The 18,375-nt window shown below is 37.0% G+C and overlaps 1 protein-coding gene across 50 annotated transcripts in view; it reads left to right on the top strand.

The window, feature by feature from the left end:
- Window positions 1-17,800, top strand: part of LOC131691889 (dystonin) — a 458,938-nt gene extending 441,138 nt beyond the window's left edge. For 29 of the 50 annotated variants that reach the window (XM_058978603.1, XM_058978605.1, XM_058978606.1 and 26 more), the window contains 8 exons: window positions 4-121; window positions 1,127-1,192; window positions 5,002-5,159; window positions 13,358-13,512; window positions 13,578-13,865; window positions 14,022-14,081; window positions 14,250-14,312; window positions 15,920-17,800. In XM_058978603.1, coding sequence (XP_058834586.1) covers window positions 4-121; window positions 1,127-1,192; window positions 5,002-5,159; window positions 13,358-13,512; window positions 13,578-13,865; window positions 14,022-14,081; window positions 14,250-14,312; window positions 15,920-16,064 — 1,053 coding nt within the window. In that variant the 3' untranslated portion in view covers window positions 16,065-17,800. Of the gene's footprint in view, window positions 1-3; window positions 122-1,126; window positions 1,193-5,001; window positions 5,160-12,885; window positions 13,062-13,357; window positions 13,513-13,577; window positions 13,866-14,021; window positions 14,082-14,249; window positions 14,313-15,919 lie in introns of all 50 variants that reach the window. The other 21 variants (XM_058978595.1, XM_058978622.1, XM_058978624.1 and 18 more) reach the window with 7 other exon arrangements.
- The last annotated feature ends 575 nt before the right edge of the window (window positions 17,801-18,375 follow it).

Genomic DNA, 18,375 nt, shown 5'->3' on the forward strand with positions numbered 1-18,375 from the left:
TAGTTTGGAGACTCCCAGAAATTGCGCCTTGTGCGTATTCTTAGAAGTACTGTGATGGTTCGCGTCGGAGGAGGATGGGTTGCACTTGACGAATTCTTGGTCAAGAACGATCCCTGCAGAGGTACGTACAAACTTTTCCATCATTTTTACTGCATATTTGTCAAATTAGAACACCAGTAGGTTCAGTTTGAGAAATGATTTATTGTCATAGTAAATTGGTATGGTAAAAAGTACAAATTATCATCCTTGAGACTGCATTAGAAATGATGCCAATCAACCATAATTACTATTAATATTCACACAATGCAATGCCAGAACAGGAAGAGGATATGGTTATTTAACATTGGAAATTTCGCAAAACAAAAACTAATAATCCGTGGTTTCGAAAAATTCCAACAAAAATTGCAGAAATTCTGTTTATTAACAATACACCTCCTAAAATTCAATACTTATACAATGGCCTTCAAGCAATAACGCTGCTTACAATCATACTCTTAATATTAATAATACTTTGATTATTAAATTATTAAAAAACACAAACACACGCATCCCGATCGCGAATATGTATTTACTACCATGGAGAACATGTTTGTGGCTGACGCGCTTGCCAATATGTGATTAATCGTGCCTTAACAAAAAACCCCACCTCCTAAATGCAACACGCCTCCGCCTGCAAGTACCTTTGGCGAACGATTGAATTACTAATCAAGATTCCTTTTTTCTTTCTTTTCTTCTTTAACAAACACACCCCTCAAAAACAATAACGTTGCCAAACTGATCGGTATTAAAATCTGTTGGAATTCGTTCAACACCGGCGTCGTTTTGTCGAACTGGTCGTCGATTTTTTTCAAACAATCACGCATATTTATATTCCTTTATTAAATTTTCGACTTGCTTTCGTTGAAATTTTCGGTTCAATTTTCGCTTCTTACAATTGTTTTTCGTTTCCCCCCGTTTGGCCCCAACCGAAATTGGATTGCCTCGCCATCATTCTTCGCGTGTGTGTGTTCACCAATTTCGATTACCATTCGGTTGCTCCTTCCGCAAATATTTGTAATTTGGCTACTGTGCATGCATTATTTCGAATTTTCCATCCTTGCTTCGGAACAATCGAAAAACAAACCAGTTGCGCTAGTGCTACCGCTTCCCAATCCAAATGATCCGCGCCAGCACGAAGCATGCTGCCCCCTGTGTAAGCAACCCGATCTAGGTTTTAAGCAACTGTTACTCTGGCAAAAGAAGAAATTTCAATCACAGCTCCATCGCAATCTCGGGGGCAATAACCAACCGCGTTACATAATTCTGAATGAAAAGAGCAAATAGGATAAATGTCTATTGCGGTTACATAAACCTTCTGTCCAATTTGAGCACACAACGATCTGTTCTGTTGTTGTTGTCTTGCTTTTAGTAGCTGTCTAATACTGTCTGCCGATGCGAACGAAAACTTTTCAACGTGTGCCAAAGTCTAATGTAGAAAAATGCCGTTTATATGTTTGCCTTGAATAAAAGATTTCTATTACCGTTGGAACTATATTTGTGTGACTTTTTGTTTAGTTTTATTTAGATAAATTTGGTGTGCTCCTAACCCTAACCCGCATTATTTCCTTTATGTTTGTTTAACTACACCTTGGTTCCGGTTGTTCTCTTGTTTGGATTTCTCTTCTAACCTAATCAACTATAGCTATTAAAGGGACACGCGCTGTTCGGTTGGAAGAATTGAGTACTGATAATCGCTCTTCACAAGTTCTTTAGAAAAAAACAAGTGCTTTTTATGTGGCATTCTGATTTCTTAAACTGTTTGCGCAACATTAAATTTCTACATTTTTTCTTTGTTTCAAGAATTTCTCGAAACATAGGATGAAATCAATTTGAATAGAAAAGCGACCTGCGAGAACCTGGAAAAAGTAGAATTTACCGTCTAGAATGCTGAAATAGGGCGGATGGTTGATTAATTTGAATTATAATTATCTCAAAGTTTCTCGCTTGTGAACATGTTCCCAGAAATATGATTGTCTATGATAGGAAATGAGAAAACTACTTGTTACTACGGAAGGAAATGGGGTGTGGGTTTGTGGTGACTTATGTGCGTATTTTGGGTGTTTATTTGTTATGTAGAGTAGAGATTGTTTGCCACTTTTATTTTTTTATTTATCTTGTCTTCCTTTTTGAGAGTGCTCTATATGATAATTAGATGATTTTGTTTCCTCAAACATTTGGTTTAGAGCTAGAACAATTTGTTTTCCGTGCTAAAAAGAGAACAATTTGCCCGCGTATTTTGCAGTATCATACTATCTGAAATGCTAATGAAATTAAATTCTTCATTGTATATGCATACTCTATTATAATAGTCAATTGAGGCTACCGCTTTTTAGCCGAAATGTGTGACCGCCGAGAATACGCCAGACAATCACAATTGACACTGTTAGACTCTCGATTGGCCATACAAAGCCGTAACGCTGGTTGCGGTGTGAAAACTGTCGAATGGAAGTTGAGAACAGTTTGAAGAAACATCTGATGTTCCAAACGTATATCATTCAACACAACCTGTCTTGGATCCGCCAACGAGTCTAGTCAGCATACTGTACATAACTAGACTCACTTTTTCCATTCACCCAAGCTTCGAATCCAAACTAACGGTATGAGCACAAATTCAACAATTTTAATTTTTTTGCTAGATCTCGTTTTTATACAAAATATAAAACATTTATAAAAAAATTACTTTATTTAAACTTTGGTGCAGAAGTTCTTTGCAAACCAACCAATGTTTATTTGAAATAATAAACCCATTTTAATATAAGATTACTATTCTATGGGGTAATACTTCAGAATTACTTCAATGTTTCAATGTTTTCGTAAAAGTACTTTTTCCAACGGTTATTGGAAGGTTTGTCTTAAAAAATTGTTATTGTCTTTCTTTATTTAACTGTCGAATTTAACGTGTTCTTTCTCAACGTAGTTTTTGTTTAATTGATTTACAAGACTACAGACAATTTTTTTTAACAGTGTAGAGCTCATAGTTTTTTTTTGATTTCTTGCACACTGGGCACGTTTTTCTTACCAATTTCGTTGATTATTTTTATATCTACTTGTCTGTACCATCAATACTTTCCAACTTTGGATTTTTTAAATGTTTGCGAAAACATACTACCTTTTAAAAAATCCTTTGCATTGAAATTTCACCTATGGCAAAAAAATTTTAATACCAAATGCATGTAAAGACATTTGTCACAATCAGAGATGATAGAATTCGTTGGTCGACAGTTTAGGTGTGGAATTGCTATATCTTTATCTAATATATACTTAAAAGTTTAGATATTGTGACATTATTGTATGAAAGGTGATCTTTAAATTTAACGGATCGGTAATCTAGTTTCATGCGGAATAATATTATATAAAACTATAATTACTGCCGTTGTGCGCGTATTTATCCTATCTTCTATGGGTTTCCCTATACACACGAGGCAATTATGCGTAGAATGCCTGTATTAGGCAATCCATTAGACGTTTGTTTGGCAATTCAGCGGTGGGTTCTGTCAACAAGTCTACTCCTGCGAACAGAAAAACTCGTCCGACAAACAACTTTGTTAGTGCGATCCGTTTGATGTTGGATCGAATCAACGATATTGTCGGACGTCGCACCCCTCGGAGTAACGTCAGAATAAGTAAACAAGAAATAATCAGCTGATCAGAAACGTCTCATGGATTGCCTAATAGCAAATTGTAAATAGGTTACCGGTAGATTGATTTTTTGTACTGCTTTGGAAATGATCAAATTTCTACCGAATGTTCAGTACAAAGCAACATATAGGCATACAATTGAAAAAATCCTTGTTCTATTATGTTCTATAGAGCTTCCCGACAGCGCTGCTTTCTACTAACAAATAGCGATACGCTATAATAACCGATTATGATAGACACTATACTCCCATAACAACACTTATTGCATCGTCATCGTAGTTAGTATGCATTCGAATGCTGTGTTGCTTTAAACATCAAATAACTATTCGGCATCACTTTTGCTACTGCTAGTTCTTGGAAATATTCATATTGTTTGGTTTATTTTGTTTTATTTAGTTCGATTCAACTATTTCACGCCAGTTTTGTATTCAGTTTGAACATGCATACTATAATTGATCGAAGGCACAAATTGGAAGAAGATTATCGTTGAACAAATCATGAAGAATAAAATCAGAGATTGTGCTAAATTGAGATTTCTTTCAGTTCAAAGACGTATAAAGCCGTTGCATTCATTCGATTGCCAAGAAACATGCACCCATTTCAGTTTACCTAATAAATTTAACAGATGCCTATATAGAATATGCCCATACCACAATACCACCGTTTCGATTTGTTGCACATACTGTCTAGTTCGTAGTTTATTTTGTTTTACATTAATAACGTAATAGTTATAAGTATTTTATTTGCTAATCGGTTTTTAGGATGGTTGCTCATTGAATATTAATTCTTGATTCTTGATCTTGTAAGATGAGCTGCCATCTTTCAAAATTGTTTCTTTCTCTATTACTAGTCAGTAAGTTTTTGTTACTGTTATCTGTTTGGATTTTGAGTTGTTTTATTTATTGTGTTATGTCTTTCTTTTCTTTACATCTAATATCTTCTTCACAACATTCCCGTGTAAATCCTACCCATCCTATTTGGACAAATTGACTTTTACGTAATACACTCACGGTGACGGATGGTCTCTTACCTGCAACACCTTCATCCGTCCGACGAAACCATATTGAAAACCTGTAATTCCTTTTTTTCCACCACCAACAACGCATACGCGCCCATTCCTCGCACTACGGACCAAATGACTCTACTCCAACCGGAAACGATACCGAACCTCCCAACGAACCTTCTTCCTTTGACTTGTGATTTTTTATGTCTGTAAAACTACGATCTTAACCCCCGCTTCTACGAATTGCTCGTGGTGTTTCTGATAACGATGATGCCGTGCTGCCGCTGTTGATGCTGAATGCCGATGCACAATCCGAACAGCAAAGGGACGTACCAACATTGAACTGCGAGAGCAATTCATACTGGCCGATGGTGTTTCGCAATCGATGGCTGCGTTTAAACCACGCATGTCCGGCTCAGCCGGCTCGGGATCGACTCATGCGGGCTCGCCCATCCCGACCCAAGGCCCGATTGTGAAGGTAAATATGAAACAATCACTAACCACACATTGACCCAAACACCTGAAACTCAACACACAAACACGCGTAGCCAAAGACACAGCAGTAAGTCAGAGAGTGTGTGTATTTGTGTTTATTTTTGGTGTATGTATGCAAGAGTATGCGCGTTCCCGTGTGTCTGGCACCTGATACGTTCATGTAGCAGGTGCGTAAGCTAGTACGATTGTTTAACGAGTACATACAGCGATTGACGTCTGCACCTTTCACTTCACGCTTCCTGTTTAAATGTTAAATCTTAAAGCGGATATCCTCTATTCTACTTTTTTCTTTGCGAGTACGTTCTTAGGTCGGTATGGTATGTTCGCAGGCTAACAGACGTAACATTCAAATTAGTAGATAGTTGTACTTTTTCTTGAAAAAATTGATGTTTTTTCTACAAGCTTGATGTCTGTTTGTCTGTGATATTGTTTATGATTCTTCTGGTCATCAGGATATCCATCAGCACACTCTACGGTGAGAAGTCTCTGTCTCTGTACAAATCATATGATTTTAATGTATATAATGACGGTGTAGATGGTTCAGTCTCTTAATCTGAATTATGGTTATTCTTTTATGCGGAAGAGCAATATTTTTCCGCTTGGTGTTGTTGGAATAATTGTCTGGTTTGTGGCAATTTGGTTGTACAGTATAGTATCCTATTCTACGTTTGTCTCTCTTTTCCCATTTATATCGAATGGGGCGTATCCTATTATGGTTCTAGGGTTTAGTGTATCAGATGGTTCACGAATAAATGAAATTTGTACGAGATTTAACATGATTTAAACTCAGATGATTTTGTTGAATACTATTTAATTTATTAACTAAAATCGGTAGAAACACTAGAACAAAGAATCTCAATACAATAATTCCCTTTTCATGTCCAACAGTCTGACTAAAGTCACTAAACTTCTAGATTAATTGTGAATGTAGAATATTTACCGCAATGTCTAGATCCGGTGTCAATCCGGTTTAACCTTCCGGTAGTCGCTCTAGTGCACTGAGTACACGTTGCTCTGAAAATCTAGCGAAATCGTCTTAGGGCACCAGCTGCTGTTGGTTCAGTGGGCCATAAGCGCGACTTCCGGAGGGTTAAACATCCGTTCGATACGGACAGTACACTCTGTAGTTCTTTACCCCTTGAAAACTACCAAGAGTTTTTCGTTCGTTCTTTGACAGTTTCCTTTAATCAGCGTTTCTTAAGACTGATTTAACTGTGAAATTAGTCAAACTGAAATAAATGATCAACATATTACTGTATATAATTGTCTTCCCAAAATAATCAATTTCTTGAATTCAACTTAGTAAATTAATCAATATTTGTAACGTCGTGAGTCAAACATTAAATTGTAGAAATACATTTTATGAACAAACATTCAAAATGCCACGTGTTGCAACCCTGTTAAAACATGTTTAATGGCGTCTTTACTGGTAGCAGTAATAACGACGTGAGAGTCTGGTACTGTGGATGGATCGGATAGTCATAAAGGTATTGTACAGTATCGTGGTGATAAGCTGAATATATTTTATTCGTATGATTTTAAGACTGACATATCACCGAAAGTAATCATGGGAGGACTACTTAAAAATCAAGGTTTGAATGAAATTTCCAACAAATTAAAAGATTTTGTTAATTATGCCCCTTTTAAGCAATTTTCATGAATTATAAAACCTACGGCCTAATTATTTAAAGCTATGGAATTTACTAGGAGCTATATTGAATATATTTTAACCGAAATGTTAATAACACGGTGCTGCAGTGATTTTGTAGTTTTCAAGTGACCTAGTCTAGGTTGTAGATCTCGCCAAATGCAACACAAGACAATGTTTGAATAATGTATACCCTCAAAATATTGATTTACGACAAAAAACTATTTTTCGGGACTTTCGGCATTAAAAAAATTCTACGCGGTCATTTGTCAACTGATTTCAAATTTTTAGTGTTATGGATAGAAGAAAAAATGACTTTTCGAACGATATGCTATGTTATGTTCTTTTGTCAAAGATACTGTGCGGGTTTGGGACAACAATATGAAAACAATCACAATTTTGGGATTTTTCCATGAAAATTATGAAAATTGCTCAACATTCTTCTGAAGAAGTGTCTTTGTTTAAATCGAAATTTATGAAGAACATCTAATTCCGTATCCAATGACCTATTTATGATCAAAATCCGTTGAAAAATTGCAGAGTTATTCATTTTTTCCAAATTAGAAACTGGCTCGCATGAACTCTTAAGGAGTTAGTGAGGTTTCGCACTATAAGATGCTATAATCTCGCATTATAAGATGCTTTAATAATATCTTCCGTTATTTTTTTCCAATAACAAGCTCAAAGTTCACACACATACTTTTGAATGTATTGGAGGGTCTAGTAAATTGATCAAACGTGGTTTTGTGTTGTATTTGACAAGATCTACTACCTTTAAAAGACACTTTAAAAGTACATTATTTTTTTAAATTTTGTACACCGTGATGATTTTAAAATACAAAAACCACGTTTTATCTTCGCCATGAAACATTTCGTCTTGTCAAAGTTTCGTTTCAGTCAGATTCTTGCAGCTTCTATTATAAAAGTCTGACAGAATGACATCTTACGTCATTTTGCGGCCCACAGCCAAAGCAATGCTGTCAGGTCTCTAAAGTGTGCTATACTATGCTGAATAACTTATTTTGATTCAGTCTCACCCTTCTTTAATCAAACTAATATTTCAAACATCGGATGTCGTACTAGAAAATTTACCGCTTTATTGTTATTTATGTAATGTCTTACATCAAGTTTCTTGGTAAGCTATGTCACATGTTTGGGTGAAATATATGTAAAAGAATATTTAAATTATTTGTAAAAGTCTGTGGTAAATAGTGTAAATCCCTTTTATATTGAAATTTAAGAGTTGAAACAGAACACAATTTTGAAGGAATGACTCATGTGCGAATACAATTTAGTGGCAAAGCAATTTAGCTAAAAAACTGTTTCAAATGTCTGTAACTATCTGGATCCTGCATCATATCTGTAAGAGACTTTCAAAAGCCTGTAAAATACAGATATGACTGCAAATCTGGCATAGCTACCGTTTTATATCAATATCGTGAGGATGTTCAACCCATGTTTAAAATTAATCCCCATCAAAGAGTCAGACTGTGCGTTAAAGATAGTGTCCAGTTCGTAGCTGACAAGCTTGCAACTATATGTTACAAAGAGTCATGTACATGTGCGAGACTAATTTTTGCAGTAAATGACATGTTTTAGAAAAATTACACTAGAAACTACGCCTAGAAGCATCACTTGAGTTGGAAACATAGTTGACACGACGATAGGATCCTGCCCACGGCCTGGCACAAGTTATCTGTCATGCCTTCAATTCATCTTTTGATCCTGGTTAGTTTTTTCATCATTGAAAAAGATTAAAAAAATTGGGTGAAGTGGATGCTTCAGCCGACTCGGAAGTTATCTCCACGGTTTTTAGCCATTGCTCGTTGGTTGGAAGTCCCTGGAAACCCTGATTTCTGTTCCATTGATTCCATTGACCTTACTGATCTTCTCTTTTAATCATTTTTTCTACTTTTTCGATCCGGCTCCGTTCAGCCGTATTGGAACGTCACTTGTTTTTCTTCCGGGTAGGTCTGTACAACAATTAGAACGGCAACGACTGACCAATTCTTCTATTATTTAAATATCTTTATATTTACTAATCACTGATCACATTTGACACCGGACAGCTATCCGGTGCAGCCAAATATGTCTGAATCATGTTTTCCGCAAGCATTAGAAACTGCTATTTGAAACTTACTGCAAAAATTCGTCGCGCAACCTGTATGGAGAGACTGATCGCACACATGACTGAGCAAACGGTTCACTTTTCGCTCAAATTATTACAGTTTTCGTAAGGTGAAGCAGTGATTATATTTGCCGTAGGTGATCGTTCTAAATTTGACTCCTGTCACCATATATCTCATTCAATCTGCTTGTAGCTCCTGAGTGCCTTGTTTACAAACACCTCTGATTGTCCAGTATTGACTAGACGACATTTACTAAATTTCCGTTATTATCGGATATATTTCTGGAGACGATGACAATTTGATTCTCGTCAAGTTCTCGTGACGTGATTGACAAATTGCAGTTACCAGCCACTACCATGCGGTGTTCAGTCCTTAACGGTTCTCACGAGTTATATAGCGAACGCCTTACCCTAGAACGTTACACTCATTTTTTTTACCTTAGAACGTTGCCCTGGGGTACAAACGTACCCCACGCGTTTGTTCTCAATTTTCGCAGGTAAAATGCAAACAATCAAAATGTGTAATATATCATTTTATCCGTTTTTAATTGCGAAACATCGAACGAATAACATCGTCTATAAATGCAAAAACAAATTACACTGAAGGGAAAAATCCGGTTAAAACAATGAATGTTTTTTTTTAATATAAACTGTCTAGCAAATCAAGATCGTTTTGTAAACTTTTCCGATATAGGCTTTGTGCCTGTTCCAGCTCGCTGGGTGATGGAACCTATGGAAGCACGTATCATTAAAACACTCCACCAGACATCGGAGCATATCGCAAATCTATCTCAATCCCGCGAAGAAGACCCGATGATCAGGATTTATGGGATAACGAACTCGTTGGGCGTGAGCTAATTAGCCCACTGATGCCTAATACTGTCAGAGCGAAGTGTTAGATCTAGCACGTCTCCCCTTCCAGATCTGGCAAATCTTAGACAAATTTCTGAATCGAGTATATGCAGATACGTACTACAAGTCACTTATCAATTCAAAGCCTCCTAGATTCATATGAGGTGCCTCAAATGATGCGATGAGTATTTATATCACTGGTGCCCATTTCTACCACAGTTTGAAATTCCTCTTTTAAAACATTGAACTATAGACATACACCCAAGTATGCATAAGTATTAAGCAATTGCCCAATATTGACTATACATTTGTACTAATGTTGTATTGAAACTCCATTGTAAATGCTACAATGCAATCAAGCTCTATAGTAGCATCATGAATGCATACTGGCACAGGATCTTAGTACGTATGCTTTACATATGCATTTAGTGCCATGGAGCAAATATAAAGCCGATACAATGCTATCGTAATGCTGTGGATTTATTTGTTATGCAGCTCACCTTGAAAATTATATTCGGCATATTTCATTTCATTCGAACATATGCAATTTAGCGTCAGCAAAAGCAGCGCACTTGTCGTAAAGGACCGAGGCAAGGTACCTTCGAGACTTACTAAAGGAAATTTTCATAAAACATTTACCCCCTAGTGGACCACAGCCCCAATATCAAAGGTCGCATGAGCAATTATTTCACTAATGGCGATCTCGCTTGAACCCGAAACTGAGTCAGGTTCTAACCCCAACCGCTGTCAGTTCATAAATTTTGACGGCAGTTGGGGTTAGAAACTGACTCAGTTTCGCTTCAAACAAAAACCACATAAAAATGTGACGTTGATCTGTTAGATGGGTTCTAGGGTCTTGTCATGTAGCAAATGGCGTTTTTTGATAGATGGAATCGAAATCGTGTAAATCGAGTCCCAAACAACGAATATAATTAAAACTAAAAGTTCTGAATATCATCTTTTTGAGTTTTTGATAGGCTTTGTTGTATATTGATGCACCCCGAACCAACTTTGTGCTGGTTTAGTGGTACATCCTTTGTTGGGTACGAACTTCTTCTCTTTGAGGCAGACTCTCGGTTAAAACAAAATCGGTTGTAGATAATAGATATGTTTATGAGACTGTTTGGAATTAAAAGCGAAGCAGAGCAATCATTAAGCAGTATTTTACCGCTCGAATTGCTTTGAACAATATGTTAGGTTCGGTGCTTAACATTGAAATTGCTCATTATCGCCGTTTACGGCTGGAAGGAACATTGAGAACTCAGCACGAAAGGCTTTGATCGCGAAGATCACCCTTGTTATAGTCGGAAAAGATTCACAGCGACATTACGCACAATACTAAGAATGTAGCTCAGTTAATCCGCATCATATTCGGATAATGCATCAAAATTTTGGAATTTGAGTTACAGTTCTGAAGTTTCTTTGGATGAACAAGTTCTCGATATTAATTTTCTATTGATGGGTCGATATGTAGAGAGCGAAAACAGAACGTTTTTCTATTAGAGCTCGTCAAGACCGTAGCTATTTTCCGAGTTATAGAACACCTATGTTACCACTTGATCAAATTTTCATTCCTTAACCAAGTGCACTAGATGATTTTGCTTTTCATGCAGACTTTCTGAATAGCTGCTTTCTAAATATAACTAACTAAGAACCCACTGCCTAATAAACCGGTCCACTGAATGGTTCTTCTAATTCTTCTCAGAAATCGGATTTTCGGGTTCAGAACACTAATCGTGGATTTTTAAGCCCACCTCCAGTTCTGGATTCTTAGTTATCTGGTGTCGGATTTCAGGTGCCAAGCATTAAGATCCAGTTTCTGGATTCTTGATTTTTTGGTTCAAAATTCTCAGATTCATGATCAGAATCCTGTTCTCTGTATTCTTGGTTCCAAATACATTGATCTGGATTTATGTTCATGCCGAAAACAATGGACATGGCTGTCTATGTTAAACGAGAAACAAAGCTATTTTTGTTTACCCAAGTATGTAAATTATTGAACTTTCTCACAGTGTCTGATCAAATTAGAAAGGAAAGAAAATCAATTCTGAACAAATTAAACTATACAAGTTTCTTGAAAATGATGAACTCAGCTACTGCTGACTAATTGAACTTTATCTGTATGTAGTTGAAATAATTTATTCAACTGAATTTTGAATTTTAATATTTAATCAACCATCAATAATGCAGAACCATTCAATTTGTCTCTCCTAATGTTGGAAAAATGATTTATTGGTTTAGCAGTAGATGAAGAATATTGTTCTCAGAGAGAAACGTCAAAACTAGCTGTGATTATCAAAATGTCTGTTACAAGGACAAGCTTTCCAAAACCATTGAACTGTTCCTAGAACATTAATCTGGATTGTATTGAATTAACTTTGCTTTACGGTAGTCCAACTAAATCAATACTTAAGGCGCTTGAAAATTAGTATTGTCATATTTTCCCGGCTAGATGAATGTTACACACATCATAAAACCCATATCCACGATAATTTATTTTGCTATTGCGGATGACCCTAATCGGAAGGTATGTATTCTATCGTGACAGATTCGCTCATCAACGATCACACTTTTCATATGTGACGTCCGTTTTGTTGTTCTTTGTGTGTGTGTCCGCATCTGTGGTTTCATCCTATTTGTTTCCAAACCCTTGCGTAACAATATGTCTGCTACATACAGGCTACAGGTATTTTATGGACCAAATTTTAAACTTGAAAATCAGCGTTTTTGTTTGTGCACCCATTTTTTACCTTTTCTGCATGTTATTTTATATTTTTGCATCAAAATTTTTGAAGAGAGTGTGCTGTTTTGCGTGTGAAAATTTATCCATGTAATAGCATTTCGTGCATTTCGATAAACAATTCAGTACTACCATAAAACATAGCAGAGCCTTCAACGTTGTTAATAAACAGATAGAGTATAAAGTGAATCAAAAGTAGCGAAGATAAAAGTACAGGATGCGAACCATACGAAAAATTGCCATTCCCTGCTCCTAGGTTCCGGCATTCCTGCGAGATGATCGATTCACGAGTGTAGTTTTCCGAAGAAAATATGCAATTTTCCAACCTAATTTTCTTTTAGCCGACGAACATTTGGCCGAACTGATGCCAATATTCGAGCAGTTGCGTGCTCAAGGTAACTTGCCTTGTACATATCCGCTACATGTGACCTCGAGTGGGACCGCATTCATGCGTGGTGGCTCCCGTTCCACCCCACTCAGTCCACACGCCCCTCACTGCCATCCATCGACGCATTGGGTAAGTTTGGTGTTTTCTGTGAATGTTCCTTCCGGCTGGTCGTTTTCATTTCGTCATTTCCGTTTGTATTGTTTCGTTTATCAACGAATGCGATGTTTTCGCCTTGTTCGATGTTTTGTTGTTGTTGGACCTGACGAATGTGATCTAAATGCGATACTTGTATGCAATTTTGGTTTGAGTCTTGGTGCCGCAAACAAGTCGAGACACAACCCCAGACTGACCACCATGCTATAAAAACCTAAATATATCGAACACATCTAATGCTGTTTTCCAATAACCAACTGATCTAATGCTAGGTACGAGAACGATCGTCGAAATCAATTTCGATGTCACGACCGTCTCGGTCGTCACTGTCGGCATCGACACCAGATTCACTCAGTGATAACGAAAGTAGCATAGGAACTCCCGGACGTTTCCAGACGCCCAACAGAAAAACTTCAGTGCCAATAAGGTAACATGTGAAAATAATTCACCAAATACACCGCATTGCTAAACAATTTTTGGTTTCGCTTGCAGATCTCAAATGACCCCCGGTGGCTCGAGAACTAACTCTAGGCCTAGCTCAAGACCAGCCAGTCGTGCCGGTTCAAAACCGCCGTCCCGTCACGGATCGACACTGTCGTTGGACAGCACAGACGATACCACCCCATCGAGGATTCCAACTCGGCGGATCACTAGTACAACGACTCCGAGACCATCGCGTCTGTCGGTAGGTTCAACCAGTGGGGCAACCAGAACCACAACAACCACCAATGGCGTCTCTTCGCGGACGGCGTCAGGAGCAGCATCGCCAGCACCAACAAGGTAAGTTTTGTCAGATGATTGCATTCCTAATATTCGAGAACAGCATTCTCAATAATACCACTATAAAACCTATGCATAACGGCAAGCATTTTGAAAGAAGCAATAACCCTCGTAACCCTAACTGATAGCACTAAACTGCCTTCTAACAATTTTTAGAAACGGTGGCATGAGTCGATCATCAAGCATACCAACACTAATAGGACTACCAAATAGCAGGTAAATATCGCTAATACCACTTATTATTTCGCACAGACATAACTATTACTCAGTAAAGACATCCTAGCAAATGACCAAATCGTCACGAAATCGCTGGTTGATTATTCCTTCATACCAACCACCCCTGTTCGACTTTTTAATCTTCGTTATTCGTTTTCTCGCTACCAGTCAACGTTCTCGGATACCAGTGAGGCAGGCATCCAACGTTTCAAACTCATCTTCAGCAACGGGGTAAATTCTTTCTCATCCAGTAAGGCATGTGCTGTACTGGTTGAAGTGTTTCTTTCCGTTACATGTTTTGTTTAGATTCCTTGCTTTTGTTGTTCCTCTTGAACGTATGTGAGCCAGACTTTTTCCTTTGATGAACTTAGGAAACCAACCATTTTCTGGGTTTAGAATTAGAGTTGAGTTGTTTTTGTTATTCTGTATATTATTTAGTTAGCTTCCGTGTTGCTTTTTCGAGGCTTCCACGAATGCAGTGGAGGTTTCTCTATTGCTTTTATCAGCAATGTTAAATTCGATACAATAATTGTTTCCTCTAGAATCTACGCTAGTGCAAATTTTACAATACAGGGGTACAGGTTATCGTAATTTCGTTTGTGATTTATTGTTTTCCGCAAATAGTGCTCAATTTTGTTTGAATACATTTGTAATTTGTTTTGTTTGAAAACTGTAATGACACGACAGCGCAAAACACCACTACTGAGAACTACTGTCTTTATCCATAAAGCAACTAATAAATGTAGCAGAAGTAAATGACCCCAACTTACATTTGATCACTGTTGCTCATAAAAGTGTCTGCTGAGCATTCAATAAAATCGGCTAACCTTTCTTTGGAACATGTTGTCTAAGGCCATTGTCAGAGTGCTTATGGGTAGATTCAAGATCTGTTCAAGATGAATTCAAGGAGTTTGAGATTTTTCTGATTTAGGTATTGTTAGGTTAATATTGTGTTGAATTTTCTTGAATTTCAAGTTCGATAATGACCCTCAATAAACACACATTTTGAATGGGCTTCGAACGTACAACTTGGACTATGGTTCTTTGGCATAAGATTCACATAAAAAGTTATGCGCCGAAAAAATAGCTTGAATAAACCTTTAGTAACCTGTTAAAATAATTCATGCGCAGAAAAATTCATTTAACGTCACATTGAACAGTATAAATCGGCCTAATACATACTAATCGGTAAAAACGGGTAATTTTTGTCAACATCTTGTGCCAATTTTTTTCTTAATCTTCCTTACATCAAGAACACCATTTACGTTTGAATTTTACAGTCATTTTTCCTTCTACTGTATTAAAATCGTTTTAACGAAGCATTTCCTCCCGCGCAATTTAAGAGTGCACAATATTGTATTTAGAAAAGTAAAGTTACTATAACAATCAGAACAGTAAATAGAAGTTCAGTCTTTAAACATCGATTCCGGAATGCTCCAGCTTTATCTCCGTGCAACTTTATTTAATTTCCAGTAAAAGCATAATGGAGATGTTTTCGTATCTTTGTTGAAGAATTATTCAGTTTAATGAAATTGCGGGAAATCCAGCTTCTGCCCATAAAGGTTAATACTGTGTTGAATATTGTCTATAAAAGTTGATTCTCGATCAGCGAGTGTTGTATCTTTATCTGTTTATTAAACCCTGAATGCATTTGTTTTTTATTTGTTCTTTCAAATTCATCTAGCCTAATACTTACCCATTTCATGTAAGATTACGCATTTGCTTTAGCATTCCGTAGTTCAGAATTTTGTGCATAGCCCAGCTAAGTTTAAGCCTAATCGATCTAATCAGTTTCAAAAAAATTGTTTTCCCTCCATAAAAACGAAAATCACAAATAGGAAAACAAGTGGAACATCAACACCGTCCGGGATGCAGACCCCCAGACGGACTTCGGTGGAACCGCAGACACCGGGTAGTGCGCGACCAGATCGAAGCTCCCGGGGGACAACGCCCATTGAGAAACGAGCCCCGTTTAGACTGTAGGATGGGTTTTGTAAGCCTCCCAGGAGGACACGCGGAACCCGCTTTCCGAATTCACCATTCTCATGATGACGAGCGAGCGAAAAGAGAAGATGCGAACAGAAGCGTGCTAACCACTAACAAAACTTCACAATAGCTAGCTGTAGCGAAAATGCCGTGATTGTATTTGATCACGACCGGAAGACAAAAGCTTTTCTAGCAGCGAAATTCGTCATCTGTACTAATCAGTTCAAAGTCTTTTTTGTTTGTTTTCTCTATTATGTTAGGAATCGCTTTTCTTCGTCTAGAAGAATTAAAACTGCAATACTAATCAAGAATGATGATTAGATGATTGTGGCGATGGTTTAAGAATGTAGGAAAAGTTTGTTATTTTTTTACTAAAACCAGTGAAATAGTCCCCTATATGAAAGGAACTTACTGTCAGTCAAAAGAACGGAAGGAAACGCTAAAATGTACATATTTTAGGATAGGAACAGAATAAATGCTGTAAAAAATCGTTTCAAGGAATGTGAAGGATATTTCAAAAACAGTTTGTAGTAATTGGATTTTTGAGGACGCGTTCATTTTACAAGTAAACAATTATTAGATTTTCTTTGCCTGTAAGATAGGGGACTGAAATTTGGAAAAATGCCCAAACTTGAAACGAAACGTTGATTGAAGGAAACCGCCAGTTTATTTAGTTATTGTTTCGTTTTTAAGTTGGGAAGAAAACTTGCGTTGGAGTGTGAATATTACCACGTGTTCAACCGAATGAATGTTGGAGCGATTGCGAAGAATGTTTTTGTTTATATTTTTAATTTCTATTAGGTTTTACGCGAACCGACATAACCCAACAAAATGAGCCGGATGAACTACGTTTGACAATTCTCGGTGGTTTATTTACATGGAAGTTACGTGAGTTCGAATGTAACAGATGAGCACCCGTTGCACTCGCACTCATGCAACAGACAAGGTAAACAAACCACCGAGAATTGTCAAACATGAACTTCATTCATCATGAGTTCATTCGTGTCGTCATCTTGTAGAACTCAATTTATTATTTACACAATAAGAATTTTGTTTACTTTGTCATTAAAAACGATTCCATTTGTTTCTTGGGGGAAGGATCGCCAGCCTTCTCCGGGAACCAAATGGGTTTCAGGCAGTTGATATTTTTTGTTTATATTATTTTTGTTAACTGTGAGATGCTCTTTCGAAAATAGGCATACCGATTGGTCAGGGTGAAATCGCCAGTTTTCCTTGCCCAGGTCGTCTTTTTTACGTGATAGCATCTCGCCTGACAAACGAAAAATCGTTTAATTTTGTGTTCGCCAGAACTACAGCCTTGGGTTCGAGCTTTCAAATACTGTAAGCAAATTAAATTGCCGAATTAACACGATTTAAGCAGTTATTAATTCATTAACTACAACAAAAGTCATTTAGCTTTGTAAGACAAGATTATTATTAGGGATATATTGCAAATATTAATTTAACTAATAAGAGCAATTGCTAAGCTGTTTTCGTAATTGAAGTTTAAAATAGATTTTTTTTACAAAAAGGACGAGAGGGAGTAGAATCACCTAAAAAAGAATAATTCCTAGAATAAAATAAAAAATAGGACAGATAACTCCTACTAGCTTACAAATTAACTTCACCAAGTTCTCAACAATGGCAGTTGAATTTTACTACATGTGATTCAAAATTTAACAACGGAAAAAAATCTCGTAAAAGTAATAAACGAAAATGAATAATCCAACAAACAGATGTGTATTATTAAATTCGAAATCACCTACTCTATGTGGCCAGGTGCAAGCTTGATGGATTTGGCTGTTACCCGCAATTAAAAATTAGTTTTGAAGTAGAATACTTATGATGTTTCAATATATGGGTCCCATTCCAATACTATCGTACGTAATCTTAAACGTAATATTTTTTAAATGTGAACCGTACTGCCCACAATCGCAAGTCAGTCCCATGTTCTATGGGATTCCCTATCTACATGGGACTGACTTGCGATTATAGGCAGCGTAGTACTAAATTAAATGACTAGATTTTCGCATTATCTGGTAGAAAATATTCACATCGTTTTCTTTATTAATTATTAATGTCAAACAACGATGTTCGTCACACATCCTCCTGTTCTACGCATAATTGTCACATGTGTATATGGAATCCCGTAGCACAGTTAGGCGTATAGCGACATTGAAAGCATGGCCTGTTTGAATTTCTCGTTATTCGTTGACTCGTCGTCGTAGCAGCAGCAAGGATGGATATAGCCTGTGCCAAACCGCTCGTAGGTTCCTCGCAAGCAGTTAGCTACAGAAGCCGAATAATA

Source organism: Topomyia yanbarensis, chromosome 3 (genome assembly GCF_030247195.1).
Source record: "Topomyia yanbarensis strain Yona2022 chromosome 3, ASM3024719v1, whole genome shotgun sequence".
NCBI classification, from domain to species: Eukaryota; Metazoa; Arthropoda; class Insecta; order Diptera; family Culicidae; genus Topomyia; species Topomyia yanbarensis.